The sequence below is a fragment of the Panthera onca genome, chromosome A2, assembly GCF_046562875.1.
Source record: "Panthera onca isolate mPanOnc1 chromosome A2, mPanOnc1 haplotype 2, whole genome shotgun sequence".
Taxonomy (NCBI): Eukaryota; Metazoa; Chordata; class Mammalia; order Carnivora; family Felidae; genus Panthera; species Panthera onca.
The window spans coordinates 50,750,355-50,766,735 of record NC_138340.1 but is presented as its reverse complement, the minus strand read 5'-3'; the positions used below and the strand labels follow the sequence as shown (position 1 = coordinate 50,766,735).

At 45.7% G+C, this 16,381-nt stretch overlaps 1 protein-coding gene across 7 annotated transcripts in view; it reads left to right on the top strand.

Annotated features, from left to right (window-relative positions):
- The window catches only part of SRGAP3 (SLIT-ROBO Rho GTPase activating protein 3), a 261,924-nt gene that overhangs the window by 173,993 nt on the left and 71,550 nt on the right, over positions 1-16,381 (top strand). For all 7 annotated transcript variants that reach the window (XM_060631641.3, XM_060631640.3, XM_060631644.3 and 4 more), the window contains exons 5-6: positions 10,671-10,856; positions 15,465-15,593. In XM_060631641.3, the coding sequence (XP_060487624.1) occupies positions 10,671-10,856; positions 15,465-15,593 (315 nt within the window). The remainder of the gene's footprint in view (positions 1-10,670; positions 10,857-15,464; positions 15,594-16,381) is intronic.

Below are 16,381 nucleotides of genomic sequence, written 5' to 3'. Positions count from 1 at the left end.
CCAGCTGCTAAGGACTCTGTGGACCCCAAATCTCACGCTTCATTATTAGGGATGTCTTTTGAGCACTTTCTAGTTACCATGCCTCGTTACTAGAATTCCCCTCCTTTCCCAGCCCCAGAGTCATGACAGCAGTGACTGAGGAACAAATGATGTAGAAAACATTGTCCAGTAAGCCTCACTTTAGTTCTTTTCATGTTTTCTAGAGGAGGTGACATGTTAAGGAAGTAATACTGGGCACAGTGATGATAGAGATAAATGCTAAGGCCATCCATTACCCACTTTAGGGAAAAGCTTGTCTCCATCTGAGACCAGGGTGTGGAGGAGACTGCAGGCCTGGGCATTTTGTTCATTTGTTTGTTTGTTCATTCATTCATTCACTCACTCACTCACTCACTCACTCACTCACTCAAAAAGCCTTCCCTCTGCCCAGTCTTCATCACCTTGAGGTGCCCTCCTTTCTAAAACATGCCAGCATGTATGCAAGCACAAATGCATGTGTGAGCGCGCGCGCACACACACACACACACACACACACACACACACACACACACACACCCTGTCTTAACTCACCTCTTTTTCCCTGAACTCCCATCAGTCTGACCTACTATCTCTCTCGATCATCATATGTTGGCCTGGGAGGAGAAAAGGGCAGAAGTTGAGAGTGTGGGCCTATGTGCCAATGGTTCTCGAAGAAGCAAAAACAAAACAAACAACAATAAAAAACCACTGTTTTCATTATTTAGCTAAAAATATGTTCAGATTTTCGATACAGCCCTAGATCATGAAATGTATCTGTCGTCTTTTGAAGTGACAAATACTGTAACATCCCCCTTATGGCCCTTTCTTTGTGCCCTGTCACTGTGCTCCAGACTCTCCCAGGCAGGGCTGCGGGAGGGGCCCCTGAGACTTGTTTCAGGGTGATGTGGAGTGCCCGCACCTAGCCACAGCTGGTGACAGGTAGATACTAATTGGAGTAATGAATGGACTCCACTTTCAAGTTGTTCAGGCTTTGATTTGATTTTGCACCAGGCTCAGGGATATGAAATCAACTCTGGACCCCCAGGCAAATTTTTGCAAGGGCATTTCCTTTCTGATGCCCACCCTCAGGGATGCAGGAGGTAGAGACAGCCTGAGACTAGGAGCCCAGAAGCCTGGGTTCTGGCTCCAGTTCCATCCCAGGCTCACGTTGAGTCTTCCTAGACCGACATCTCCACATCTGTTGTCATTCAGGTGTGACTACCATGGTTCCATCGTGTCATTGGGCCCTGTCTCCTTTATTTAATATTTTTCATCAAATTGACTCACTTAAAACTCTCAGTGTCCTAATTAATTAGTGGAAAAGCAACCTTGTGTATTGGGAAGAGTCCAGGTTTTAGAGTCAGCATGGCCTGGGTTCAACGCCTTGTCAGTTGTCAAACCCTCTGAGCCTCAGTCCCTCTCTAGACTGTGGGGATGTTACCAGCTCATCGCTGGATTGTTCCAAGAAGAGTGAGTGAAAGAGAGCATAGCGTAATGCCTGGCAAACACTAGTGCTAAATCGTGTGTTTTATGAAAGAATGAAGCATAAATATTTTTCTTGTATACTTCCGCGTGTTTCCTCTCCCCTCCATCCCCCCTTGTCACAGGGCCAGCCAGAGACCTAAGAATGTTTTGCCTGAAAAATAGCAATCACCAGCTGACCACTTTCCCATCCCCGAGGCTTGCTCTCTATTATTCATACTCCATACTCCAGCCAGAGAGACTTTCTCTTTTAAAAGATTGTTGAATATTTAATGGGGCATCTGGGTGGCTCAGTCAGTTAAGCGTCTGACCTCGGCTCAGGTTATGATCTCGTGGTTCGTGGGTTCGAGCCCCACATCGGGCTGTGTGCTGACAGCTCAGAGCCTGGAGCCTGCTTCGAGTTCTGTGTCTCCCTCTCTCTCTGCCCCTCCCCTGATCACACTCCGTCTGCCTGTCTCTTTCTCTCTCAAAAATAAATAAACATGAAAAAAATTGTTGAATATTTAAATTTAGAAATAGATAATACATGCACTCAGTAAAAAGCAATGCTTAAGCAGTATAAAAAATTCCATGATGAGAAGTGTATCTCTGTTGCCGGAGTCCCCCTTACTCCATACAACCTGGGTTACTCGTTTCTAGTTCAGCAGTATCCTCTCACAGAGATGTTTGGTTCATCAAAGAGCATACGCGTGTGGACGTATCCTGCACACCCCTGTTTTTACACAAGTGGTAACACCTGGACCTACAGTTCTGCATCTTGGTTTTGTGGTTATATCTTGGAGATTGTTTCATATCCCTAATAATCAGTCTCCACTCTTATATGATGCTTGCCATGTGCTGGGTACTGGGCTAAATGCTCTGCATCTCTTAATTCATTTCATCCTCACCGTAACTCGTTGAGGTAGTGATAGTATTACCACCCCATTTTATCTTAACTTTATTTGTTTTTGAGAGAGAGAGAGAGAGAGAGAGGATCCTAAGCAGACTCTGCACTGTCAGCATGGAGCCCAATGTGGGGCCCAAACCCACGAATCATGAGATCATGACCTGAGCCGAAATCAAGAGTTGGATTCCCAACTGACTGAGCCATCACCCCACTTTAGAGATGAGGGATCTGAGGCCCAGAGAGGTCAGGTGGCCAGCCCAAGGTCACCTAGCTGGGGAGTGGCAGAGCTTGCTCCTAGTCTACTCCCCAAAGCTACTTAAATAAATAAATTTAGTTATTTAAATATATATAAAGTCCTATCTGCATTTGTTTTGGAAGGTTATGATAGTTCACATTAGCGAATGAAAAACAAAGTGGTGTAAACAGAAGGGTTTTGCAAGTTAGATGAAGATACTACAACAGTGCTCCTTCCTGCTGACATGCGAGCACCAAACTGAGTTTTCCCTCCTGATAAATTGAAAGGGTTAACCACACATCTGGAACACCTGAAAACTATCTTGCTGACACAGGTGGTTCCCATCTCACACTTTGGGAAATGACAACCGGTGCAAGTTAGCTGGGCTCTGGCCCTTGATTTCGCCCATCTGTGGCATGAAGGCACGAAACTCGAGGAGCTCTGAGTCCCCTCTCCAGCTTTTATCCTCATGCCACATCACTGTTGGTGGCAGACAAGGGCATGTCTCCCAACTCAGGGCAAGGCAGGCTCTGCCAGACCATCGCAGCCTGCTGGCTAGCGTGTGGCCCGGGTTCATCTACGGGTGGGAGCAGTCCAAAGGAGAACAAGGGGACAAGGTTTCCTTCCAGGCAACCTCCTCCTCTCCCAGCTCTCCCGCCAAGACATTTGTTCGGTCACTCAGCATACCTGTGCTGATCCTCCACTGTGTCCGGAAGATGGGATATCGTTACACCGTGCGACGAATGTCCTTGTGGAGACATAGACATGGTGGGAAGAGGGGTGGGGAGATGAAGTCCAGCTGGGCATCAAGAAGGCCACAGAGAAGAGATGCCATTTAGTTTGGATCTGAAGGACAGGGGACTTCCCTGGGCTGGAGGGAGGCCAGGGGGAAGCCCTGACGGCAATAGCGAGGCAGAAGCTGGGGTGTGGGACAGGCATCCCCTGCTCGGTCAGTCGGTATTGCCTGGTTGTGAGTTGGGCACTGAGGTGGGCAGTGGGGTGGCTATCAGGGACTCATTCAATAACTAGGGATGGGAATCCATGCATACTGAGGAAGTGAAGAATCATTGTATTGGATCTCAGAGGCTCACACACTTGTTTGTCTCCCGAGTAGGGTGTGTATTTCCGTGAGGCACAACACCTTGTCTGTTTTCCACACAGTAGTATTGCCAGCACCTGCCAGTACCTGGCATATCATAAACTGCTCAATAGATATGTAATGATCCGGGTGTAACTGTTCTCCCCAAACCTTCAGTAGGCTCACCAGATCAAAGGCAGGAGACTGCTCCCTCTCTCACTTTTCCTCCTTCCTTTCTTTCTGTCTCTTTCTCTTCCTTCCCTCTTTCCTTCCATGGTTCATCCACCTATCCATCCATCCCCTCTCTCTTTTGATTTTGCTTTCCTCTGTGATGTCTTCATGATCAGGCAGTCTTCTCCCAGGGGTGACAAATATGTCCCCCACTGCAAGCTCACTTTCTATCAGCTCAGTGTATCCTGTGGAAAATTAATTTGCCCTTCCCAGCATTTCCAACAAAGCCCTGGGCTGTCTCTGATTGACCTGGCTGGGGTCTTGGGCTCCAATCACTGTGGCCAGGTTAACATAATGTTTACTGATTGGCCAGGCCTGTGTCTCCTGCCCACCCCCGCATCTCCTGCCCACTCCTGGATTGGAGGGTAGTGTCAGTTTCCCATGAACCACTGGGACTGAGAGTGCCGGAGGGGAATTTTTGGGGATTTCCTCAAAGAAAATCAGGAAGCTGTTCCAGAAGAATGAGGACTGGATGATCCTAGGCAGAGAAAAACAACAGATGTCCACTGAGGGGGAGTATTGGGGGAGTATAAGGAGGTGACTCCATTGACTAGTACTGAAACACCTGATATGCTTCTACCTGTAAGCTATTCCTCAAACCTATTTGACTCCTGCTCATTCTGGCCTTAGCACTCACACTGCTCCCTTTTTCTGGAATATTCCACCTCAACTCTTGCCCTGTTCACCCAGGTAACAGCTATTACTTCAAGGTTCAGTTTAAATGTCACTTCCTCCAGAAAGCCATCCTTTATCACATTGCATTTCCCTCATCACAGCACTTGTTACACTGTGTGATCATCACTTGTGAACTTGTCCATGTCCCTACTGCAGTGTGTATTCTTTGATGGTGGAGACCCTTTCTTCCACACTATAGTATGTAATGAGTTGTTCAATAAATATTTAATGATCAAAGGTGTAGCTGTCTCCCTACCTTCAAATGTATTCACAAGGTGAAAGGCAGTAGAACTGTACCTCCTCCATTTTATTCTCCCTTCTCTCCTTCCTCTGTTCCTTCCATCCACCCACACATCCATCTACCCATTTACCCACCCACCCACCTATCAATTCAACCATCTCCCTATCTACCCATCCTTCCACCTATACGCTCAGCCAGCCAGCCAGCTGTCATTCATTCATTCATGCAAATATATACTGATGCTTTCTGCATACCAGTCTCTGCTTTAGTATAGGGAATATGTTTATGAACAAAGTCCTGGACCTCTGGACTTTGCATTCTAGTTGCAGTAAGACAGTGTATAGACGTGCAATGAGTAAATAAGATAGCGATTGTAAGTTGTTCAGAGAATGTAGGCCACACAGTATGGGTGGTCATACTGAAATTTGGGAACTTTGCTTATCCTTCAGAGATGTCTTTGGCATGCATTGGCCCAGGATTTCACCCATACACAGCTCTTGGGTGACTCAGAGATGGTCCTGCCTGTGGGGAAGAGGAAGTGCACATGAACTTCATTGTTGAGAACCTGTTGTCTAACAACTGATTCTTATCCTGCCCCAGCATGTCCCTTAAATGATGCTGTCAACTTCCATATTTCCTTTGGCTTCTTTTGCATTCAAGAGAGGGTCTGAAGGATTATGCATATAATATTTTCTTGTTTTCGTGATCTGAGGATTTGGGAAGATGCAGAAAGCAAAGTGTATACAGCAAAAGGCAGCGTGATTACTAGAGACAGTTCAGAAGTCCTAGCTGTGTGGCTCGCTGAGTGACTTTGTACAATCCACTTGCCATTTCTGAGCCTCAGTTTCTTTTAAGATGGGCTAATACACCAAGATTTCTGGGGAGCCTTTTGAGAATATATGAAACTGATCTGTGTCCAAGAACAATGGTCTCAACTTACATGCCCTTATAGGCTCCTTCTCAGCCTGTGCTAGACTTGTTCCACAGGGCTTCCCTGATTGGGTCTACAGGGTTGGAACATGAACGTCCCATTAAGCTGGGCAGAAAGCTAGGTGGGTGCCTCTGAGAGGTCCTTTAGAGGTGCCAAGTTGAAGACTGGGTCTCAGTGCCTTGGCCTCAGCTGAATGCCTGCATCCACCTCTGCTCCCTTCCCACCCCCAACACTGGGGCTGTCAGCCAGTCACTTTGTTGTTACAACTTACAGAGCACTTTCCTACCCACCCCCATTCTGGTCTCCACCAGGTGGCACAGAGAGGACAAGCCTCTGTCAAAGTCACCCAGCAAGTTGGGGTTGAGTCTCAAAACCAGGTCTCCTGATTTCCCTTCGGGGAAGAGGACGCTTTCGTCCCTATTTTGTGGTTTCCGTATCCATAAAGCAGGGATCATATGGTATCTACCTTCTAGGGTTTTTGTGGGAAATAAGAGAGTTTGTATATGTACAGTGCTTAGAACAAGGCCAGGCATGTAAGTAAGTGCTCAATAAATGTTAGCTGCTATCACCATTATTGTTATCATACTGCCTACCAGGGTTGGGATAAGGATTCATTGAAATGCTCCTTGGAGATAATAAAAAAAGAGGTTTGCAAACTCTGAAGTAATTGATAATTTTAAATATTAATTAGCACATCCTGGACTGGCAGTATTGAGCAGACTGTTCTGTTGAGCTAAGGACATTTCATGCTAAAACCTGTATTTCAGGTAATTAAATAAAGGCATCATCTAGAGGATTCTGGATATAGTTAGACTCATTTCCGAGAGGTCCCCAGGTAAACTCTTTTGTGGCAGCTGTGTGACATAAGTCATCCTGGGCAACCAAGTTCACTGTTATTCTTAGGATAAAGAATTACCAATTGGATCCAGAGAGTTTGGTCCCAGGGTTGTCGGGCTGTGTTCTCCAATCATGGGATTTTTGCAACTCAGCTCAGAGACTGTGCTGGCAAGTTTGGCTTGATGTAGAGCAGGAAAAGTACTCAGTGGTTCAGTGGAAAACTAGGCAAAGGGAAATGTGGGAGGCTGAGAACACCCAGCTGGGATGCTGACCTTGAGTGAATAGATGGATGGATGCATGGATGATTGGACAGGAAGATCTAATTGCAAATAGAAACGCTCTCTCTTCCTCTGAACTACTCAACACAGATGATAGATTAATGGTGAGAGAAGCAGACCTCAGCAGCTGAAACAGAAAAAGTGGCTTTTGTAAGAATCATTGAACCCAGAAGGGAGTAAGTCCAGAAATGAACACCCCAGCAGCATGGTAGAAAAGTAAAGACACCAGTGGTCCCCATGAATGCGGAGGAATAGAGAAAAACTTTGAGAATGGAAACGCGGGGCCCTTGGAGATAGACTTCAGCAGGCATTCCCAAGTCTTATATGTATGACATTCCTGGAGCCGGAGCTGTGGCATAAAGATGGTGGAAAAATAGGCAATTGCTTTGGTTTTCTAGAAGCCTGCAGTCGTTCCTTTTGGCCACTAGATGTCGAGAACACATCGATCTGGCACACTTTCTGGTCCATTGAGTTTGGAAATAAGTTTAGTGGAACTGGCACGAGGAGTGGAAGAAATCACTGAGAATAGCATCTCTAGAGGCTTTAGGGCAATTCAAAAAGGCAAACATGGGTGGAATGCACAGAAGAGGTCTTTTCACCAAGACCAATAAAGAAAAGTTGATTGCATTTTTTATTCATTTATTGTTTTGACATTTGGGGAGGTTTTCAAGATGAAAGAAGAAGGGAGAAACATGGTATAGAATAAAATTTTGCAGGGTGCCTAGGTGGCTCAGTCAGTTGAGTGTCCGACTCTTGATTTTGGCTCAGGTCATGATCTCACGGTTCGTGTGTTCAAGCCCTGTGTTGGGCTCTGCGCTGACAGCACGGAGCCTGCTTGGGATTCTCTCTCTCTGCCCCTCCCCGGCTTACTCCCTCTCTTTCAAAAATAGATAAACATTTAAGAAAAAGAGAATAAAATTTTGTGCAATACCTAACGTTCTTTAGAATTTGTAAGCATTTTCCTGAACTCCAATGAGTAAATTCAAGGTTCTCAAACCCTCAGCCCAAATCAGGGGTGATGATGACGGCGGTGTTGGTGGTAGCAGCTAATGTCTACATGGCTCTTATCATGTGGCAGTTGTTGTTCTCAGCACTTTACCTACGTTAGCTCACTTAGTCTTCATAACAATCTATGAGGTAGGTGTCGTGGTCGTCGCCATTTTACAATGAGGAAGTAGAGGTCAGAGAGGTTCCGTGACTTGCCCAAGGTCACACAGCTGGTAAGAGGCACCATCAGGACATTTGCACCAGACATTTGTATCAGAGCTCATGCTCTACAATACCTACTATGTTCTACAACAGATACTTCCCACATTAACTCCTGGCCGATGGCAAATGGGGCTTTCTGTGCAACAGACTGATGCTGTGATTTAATGGTAAGAGAGAGGAATTCTTCATCTAATAAACTCACTTCACAGGACTTCAGATGAGAAGGAATAAGGTTATAATGTTGAGCAAGAGTTTTTTCCAAGTTCTCTGATTTAAATGGCCCCATTAGGCAGGAGTGTATCCCTTCCCCAGGTAGAAGCCTCTGCTTTATTAGCTGCTATGATTATCCAAATGACAAGAGAAGAGAACAAGCAAAGCTCAGGAGCAATGGATTCCAGAAAGTTCGTGTGTTTCTTAGCACAGAAATATGATCATAAACTTGATAGTACCCAGGAAAGGTGCAACTGGGAGATGAAGTCCTGTTGATATGGGACTGCCCAACTTGTTTTAAGGCTGCCGAAACTCTTCACACCTGCCGAGAAAATGGTAACAAATTACGAAAACAGTATGGTATGGTAGAAAGAGTGGTGGATTAAAAGAGGCCAGAATTCTTTTTTAAAATTAATTAGTTAGTTAATTAATTATAATAATTTATTTTTTAACTTACATGCAAGTTAGCATATAGTACAGCAATGATTTCAGGAGTAGATGCCTTAATGTCCCTTACCCATTTAGCCCATCCCCCCTTCCACAACCCCTCCAGTATCCCCCTGTTCTCCCTTTTAAGAGTCTCTTATGTTTTGTCCCCCTCCCTGTTTTCGTATTATTTTTGCTTCCCTTCCCTTATGTTCATCTGTTTTGTATCTTAAATTCCTCATATGAGTGAAGTCATATGATATTCGTCTTTCTCTGACTAATTTCACTTGGCATAATACCCTCTAGTTCCATCCATGTGGTTGCAAATGGCAAGATTTCATTCTTTTTGATTGCTGAGTAATACTTCATTGTGTGTGTGTGTGTGTGTGTGTGTGTGTGTGTATACCACATCTTTATCCATTCATCCATCAGTGGACATTTGGATAAAGAGACCAGAATTCTAATTTGGCTGAACATATGCTTCCTATATGACCCTACATTCTACTCCTAGATATTTACCTGAGTGAGATGAAAACATATGTCCACACAAAGAATTACACGTGAACATTTTTAGCAGCTTTATTCATAATAGACCAAAACTGTGCACAACCCAGGTAACTACTAACATATGAATAAATACACAAATAGTGATAGACCTATACAATGTAATAATAACTACTCAGCAATGAAAAAGAACTGGGAGAATCTCAAAAAAATTCTGCTGAGCAAAAGAGGGTGGAACCCAAAGAATTTATATGTGTTGGTTCCATGTATACGAAGTTCTAGAACACACAAAACCCTGACAGTGACAGAAAGGAAATCAGTGATTGTCTGGGGCCGGGGGAGGGGTGGGGATCTCTGTGGTGTCATGGAAGTGTTCTGTAGCTTGATCGTACTGTTGGCCACACGGAGGCAAAGTTTGGAGACTACGCTGATAATACTGTTCAGTCTTGGAAAAGCCACTTTGCCCTCTGGGGCCTCAGTTTCCTTATTTGTAAAATTTAGTGATTGGATTAGATGATGTCTAGGATTTCTTCTGTCTCAAAAATTCCCTTGCTATAACAATATGTACTTCTACTATGCAAGCAGAAGAGCAAAGTGCAGTTTGCTTTGTGGGAATACACTGTATAGCCAAGGATGAGTTTCTTTCAGAAAGTGTAGAATAGCAACTAGGTTACCCAGTGATGCTCCTTTTGGGGACAGAACCATTTCCATTTGCAGGCCAATAAGGAGACAGCTGAGGAGACTATTTGCTTGTTCCCATGGGCATTCCCTGAGCCCCTGAGGAGGGGCTTTCCCAGTGACACTGGGAGGAGGGAGGGAGTGAGGGACAAGAGTCATGGCTGGCAGGGCCAGAGAGGGCAGCTGAGGGAGGGCCAAGTTTGTCATATCACCTCTGAGACTCCCAAATACTTGGGGGCTTTTCAGTTTCCCCCCTTTTTAAAAAAATGTTTATTTATTTATTTCTGAGAGGGAGAGAGAGAGAGAGACAGAGCACAAGCAGGGGAGGTGTGGAGAGAGAGAGGGAGATATAGAATCTGAAGCAGGCTCCAGGCTGTGAGCTGTCAGCACAGAGCCCAGTGCAGGGCTGAAACCCACGAACTGTAAGATCATGACCTGACCCGAAGTCGGACACTTAACTGACTGAGCCACTCAGGAGCCCCTTAAATTTCCTCTTTACGCGTCCATTCCTGGCATTCAGTCAGGACTTAATGAGTTGGTGATGATGATGATGGCGATGAAGCTGCCACTGATGACCATCATCGTTCCCCAAGTTTGTGCGAAAGTAAAGAACGGCCAGGAGCCCAAGGATGTGGTGGGAAGAGGGTACAGCACAGCTTACTGGCACGCAGAACCTGAAGGGGGCCGGGAGCACTGGGATGGCATGCTGGGCCGTGCGTGCTGCTGATTTCCTGCTCTCCCGTGTCCCCAGGTCATGAAAACCTACCACATGTACCACGCAGAGAGCATCAGTGCAGAAAGCAAACTAAAGGAGGCCGAGAAGCAGGAGGAGAAGCAGTTCAACAAGTCTGGTGACCTCAGCATGAACCTGCTCCGACACGAGGACCGGCCCCAGCGCCGCAGCTCTGTGAAGAAAATTGAGAAGATGAAGGAGAAGGTAAGTGAAGGCCCAGGAAAAATTGAGGGCAGGGTAGAAGGCAGGGGCATGCTTCCTGCTGACAGCCTCAGCCTTCCCCCTATGCACCCTGAGGGTGCATGTGCTGAGCCACCATCATGTGCTCTCTTGGAGGTCAGTGTCACGGAGGAGGCAGGGCTGGCCATGCCTCGCTAGCACTTGTCAGGCCTGGCCTTGTGCCAGGATCAACAGGCAGGGAAAGGGCCAGCTGACAAGAGAGCTGAACTGTAACGAGAATCACGCCCAGCAAGCACATTCTCAGATGGGCAGGAATCACCGGACATTTGTTGGGGCAGGGGCTTGCTTGGGAGTCTGTTTTGGTGGCTGGAGGGCTGGTTGGGGTTGAGTGTGTCCCAACAAGAGGAAACAGCATTGTGTTGCCAACCAGTGCCTGGGGAACCCAATGAACCCATTCCAAGATGGGACAAGCTAAAGATGGGAGATTTAGAATTACCATGTATGGGAGCTGATAAAGTGCTTTAGTGGGGCACGGTGAAAGGAGTGCTAGCATTGGAGTCAGACAGACTGGGTTTTGAAAAGGCCACATTTACAGTATTTCCCCGAGCCTCAGTTAAATGTTTACTTATTTTTGAGAAAGAGACAAAGCACAAGTGGAGAAGGGACAGAGAGAGAGAGAGACACGGAACCCAAAGCAGGCTCCAGGCTCTGAGCAGTCAGCACAGAGCCAGATGTGGGGCTCGAACTGGGGACTAGAGAGATCAGACCTGAGCTGAAGTCGGACGCTTAACCAAATGAGCCACCCAGGCGCCCCTGAGCCTCAGTTTAAAATTCTGAGAGTGATGGCAAATGACTGTTCTCTCTCACATCCACTCTGATTGATTGGTAGTGCCTGCCCAGGGCTCTGTGTTGAAGATTGTGAAGCCTCCTTCACGCATCAGTTAAAAACAGAGCTGTGATCAATTAATGATGTCTGCCATGGCCAGGGAATTTAGAAGGTCAGCGTACATGCTTTTTTGTCATCCTAGGTTAGGTCACTTCTAAGGTTTCTTTCTTCATAAAAGCTCTGATTTTCTTGTTGAATTCTCTGTATTCATTCATTCCATACAATCAGCAAATATTTCCGAGCTCTTCTGTGTCCCAAACATTGCACCAGATGTTTATTTGGGCTTCTATGGGTCTAATTCAATGATTATATGATCCTACATCTCTTAAAATGATAGGAGATTGAGTGGAAATAAAATTTACCAGGGCCTTGGTGACCTGGAAAAGTAACCATAGGCAAATAAAGTAAGATTCCAGGGTAATTTCGAAGGCAAAGAAAAGTGTGCTGCCCAATAATTAGACGGAGACTCAATTTAAAAATGGGTAAAGGATTTGAATAGATATTTCTCTGAAGAGCTTACATGAGTGGTTAATAAGCACATGAAAAGATGCTCAGCATCATTTGTCAGTAAGGAAATACAAATCAAAACCACAGTGAGATATCACTCCATACCTACCAACATGGCTAAAATAAAAAAGGCAGATAATAATAAGTGCTAGTGAGGTTGCAAAGAAATTTGAACACTTACACATTGCTGGAGGGAATGTAAAATGGTTCAGCCATTTGGGAAAACAATTTGTCAGTTCCTCAAAATGTTAAACATAAAGTTACCATATGACTCAACAGTTCCATCCTAGGCAATCTATGCAAGAAAAATGAAAACATACATCCACACAAAGACCTGCACATGAATGTTCATAGCAGCATTATCCATAGTAGCCAAAAAATAGAGACAATCCAGATGTCCATCAGTTGGTGAATGGATGAATAAATATGGTTTAACCATGTAGTGGAATATTATTCAGCCACGAAAAGGAGTGAAATGCTGGTATATGCTACAACATGGATGTACCTTGAAAACAATATGCTGAGTAAGAGAAACCAGTCATAATATTGTATGATTCTATTTGTATGAAATGTGCAGACTAGACAGAGACAGAAAGTGGATTGTTGGATGCCAGGAGCTGGGGCAGAGGAGAATGGAGGGTGACTGCTAATCGGTATAGGGTTTCTTTTGGGATTGATATTCTAAATTTTGATAGTGGTGATTATTGTACAATACTGTGAATATATTAAGAAAAAAGAAAGAAAAGAAAGAAAGAAAGAAAGAAAGAAAGAAAGAAAGAAGAGAAAGGAAAGAAAGAAAGAGGCAGAAACAAAGAAAGAAAATAAGACAAGCAGGTAAGGAATTACAGAACTACAACATGGGGGATAAATAGAAGGTGAGGGAGACCACCAGCTGGGAGATCTGGAGACTAAGTTTAGTTCAGAGTTCTATGCTAATCAGCCATTTGGCTCTTGGACAATCCACTTTTTTTTTTTTTTTTAAGTAATCTCCACACCTAACGTGGGGCTTCAACTCACAACCCTGACATTAAGAGTGGTGTGCTCTACCAGCAGAGCCAGCCAGGTGCCCCCAAGCCACTTCTTTTCAGTTTTCATTTTCTCACCTATAAAGTGGGTGAATTAAACTACGATATCTTTACTATCCTTTCCAGGTATAAAATGTTACGAATTCATGAAGGGCTGAAAGTGGTGTGGGGGTCACCCTGGAAATGGGTGAGGAGTCTCAAAATTCTCTGTGAGGAGTCGGGTACGTGGCTGGTACAGGACTATAACTACAAGGAGGAATTTGTTTCCCAGAATAAGTGGGCCCTGGAGAAAGGTCAGAGGAGATCTATGAAGAGAATTCAAAGGTTGACATGGAAGCACCCCTACTAGGTAGCTAGGAGAACACGATCTGGAATGAAAGGTTTTTTAAATCCCCTTCTTGGTCCCCTTCACCTCTTTCACCCTCTCCCCACGCACCTCCCCTCTGGTAACCATCAGTTTATTTGCCATGGAGTTTGGTTTTTTATTTGTCTCTTTTTTCCTTTGTTTACAGTTTTGTGTCTTAAATTCCACATATGAGTGAAATCATATGGTATTTGTCTTTCTCTGAATGACTTATTTCACTTAGCACTATATTCTCTAGATCATTGTTTTAAAAAATGTTTATTTACTTTGAGAGAGAGGGAACACGAGCAGGGGAGGGGCAGATAGAGAGGGAGAGAGAGAATCCCAGGCAGGTTCCAGGCTCACTGCTCAGTGCAGAGCCCAACATGACCTGAGCCAATATCAAGAGTTGGACGTTTAACCGACTGAGCCACCCAAGCACACCTTTACCACTTTTTCTTTATCCGTTCATCCATCAGTGGACACTTGGGACACTTCCATAGTTTTGCTTGGAATAAGGAAGATTTAAGATTTAAGAGTGCCTAGGTGAAGGAGGAAAACCCTGTTTGTTAAAGGAGAGCCGTTTTTCTACCCAGAACAGGACTCATCGTCTGAAAGGGGTAAAGGGACAGCTCTCCAACCCACTTTCTCTCTACCTCTTCCTGCCCAGGCTGGCCCAGGACAGAAGCAGCTCTCCAGGGAGGCCGTCCAGCTCCTAGCCAACACTGGCACCTCCAGCTGCCCAGTCTGCCTCTCTCACCATTCATGTCCACACAACCAGTGAAAAGTGCTTACTGCCTACTTTGTGCAGAGACAGTTCTGGGTGCTCCAGGCCCAGTGATGACTGGGGCAGATCAAGTCCCTGACTTCATAGAGCTTACTTTCTAGTGGGGGACCCCAAAAACCAGCAAGTAAACAAAGAGGTAAAAAATATAATTTCAGGTAGTGAAGAATGGTTATGAAGAAAAATAGAGCAACCAAGATGTCCTTCAGTAGGTGAATGGGTAAGCGAACTGTGGTCCACCCAGGCAGTGGAATGTTATTGAGTGCTAAAAAGAAATCAGGTAACAAGCCCCTAGAAGACATGGAAGAACCTTAAATGCATATTACTAGGTGAAAGAAGTCAATCTGAAAAGGCCACATACTGTACGATGCCAACGACATGACATCCTAGAAAAGGCAGAACTATGGAGACAGGAGAAAGATCAGTGGTTGCCAGGGGTAGGTGGCAGGGAGGAAATGGATAGGGGGAGCACAGAGTATTCTAGGGCAGGGAAACTACTCAGTCTGATATTACAATGATGGATGTATACTGTTATACCTTTGCCCAAACCCATAGAATGTAAAATACCAGGAGTGAGCCCTAATGTAAACTATGGATGCTGGGTGATTATGATGTGTCACTGTAGGTTTATCAGTTGGAACTAATGTACCCTCTCAATTTTTGCTGTGAACCTAGCACTGCTCTAAATATACAGTATTTAAAAAAACTAAATGAAAATGAAAACAATCACTAAAAATTGAACAAAGATAAAATAAGTGAAAAAAGTAGATCAGGGGAAGGGAAGGGGGGAGGGGCACCGCAGATGCTGAAGACTCATTTCAGGCAAGGTTGTCCTCAGAGGCTGCTCTGGCCACCTGATTTTGGGGAAGGACCTGAAGGACGGAAGGAGCAGGCCTCATAGGGACTTGGAAGGATGGCTTACCAGGCAGAGGGAACGAGCCTGAAGGCCTAGAGGCAGGAGTGAACTTGGCCTCTTAAAGGAAAGGCAGAGGGGACTGAGCAACGAGGAGCCTGAAGGAAGAGGGTTTGAAAGAGGGATGAGAGCCAGGTTAGTGCCTCAGCTCTTACGTCTACTGTGTTCTTGCAGAGGCAGGCAAAGTATTCTGAGAACAAGCTGAAATGCACAAAGGCCCGGAATGACTACTTGCTGAATCTGGCGGCCACCAACGCAGCTATCAGCAAGTACTACATCCACGACGTCTCCGACCTAATCGACGTGAGCACCTGGGAAGGCTGGGACTGAACAGGGCCCCACACCCGGACTGGCCCTTGTCTTTAGCTGATGTGCATGTCCCGTGAGCCCCGACGGAGGGGAAGGGCAGTGGGCGTTGGGGCCTGGGGAATGAGTATCACCTCCTGGTTTCTACTTCCGTGGGTGGGAGTGGGCCTCTGGCAGCCCCTATATGGTCAGGTCAGGCAGTCTTATATTCCACCTGCACTTCCCAAGTCCCCTCCTCTACGCCGGGCCCTTTTCTGGGTATAGAGGTATAGGGGTGATCATATACAGTTCACAGCCTGCAGGGTTTCCCAGGTATGTTTATGGAATATAGGTATGTTTAGGGAATATTATCGTGGGAGAAATCAGGCAGTTTAAGCAAAAGCAGAATGGAAGCCTGACTCCTGAGTACCAGATGTGTAGGTCATGCTGAAGAGACCGCCGGCTTGGAGAGAGAACGTCATGAGGGGCATCATCATGGAGAGCTTCTGTGTCATCTGTGCTGGAGCTGAGGCTGCTTTTTGTGTCTTGCCCATCCCACACGGACAGGAATCTGGCCTGTAGATGCTCAGGAAAGGTTCCATACTGGTGGATGGATCCTTTTCCTCTGGGTCTGCTGTGTCCTGTCAGGGAGTCAGAGGGTCACCACTTTTCCATGGCTGCAGTAGGGACCCATTGCCACAATCCCCAGGAGAGGGAGCTGCCCAGCCCTGCCTGTGGCTTCCCATGCCCCAGGCCATATCTCTCCTCGTTCTCACAACTTTTTACTCTTTCTAGCCCTCTCCTGT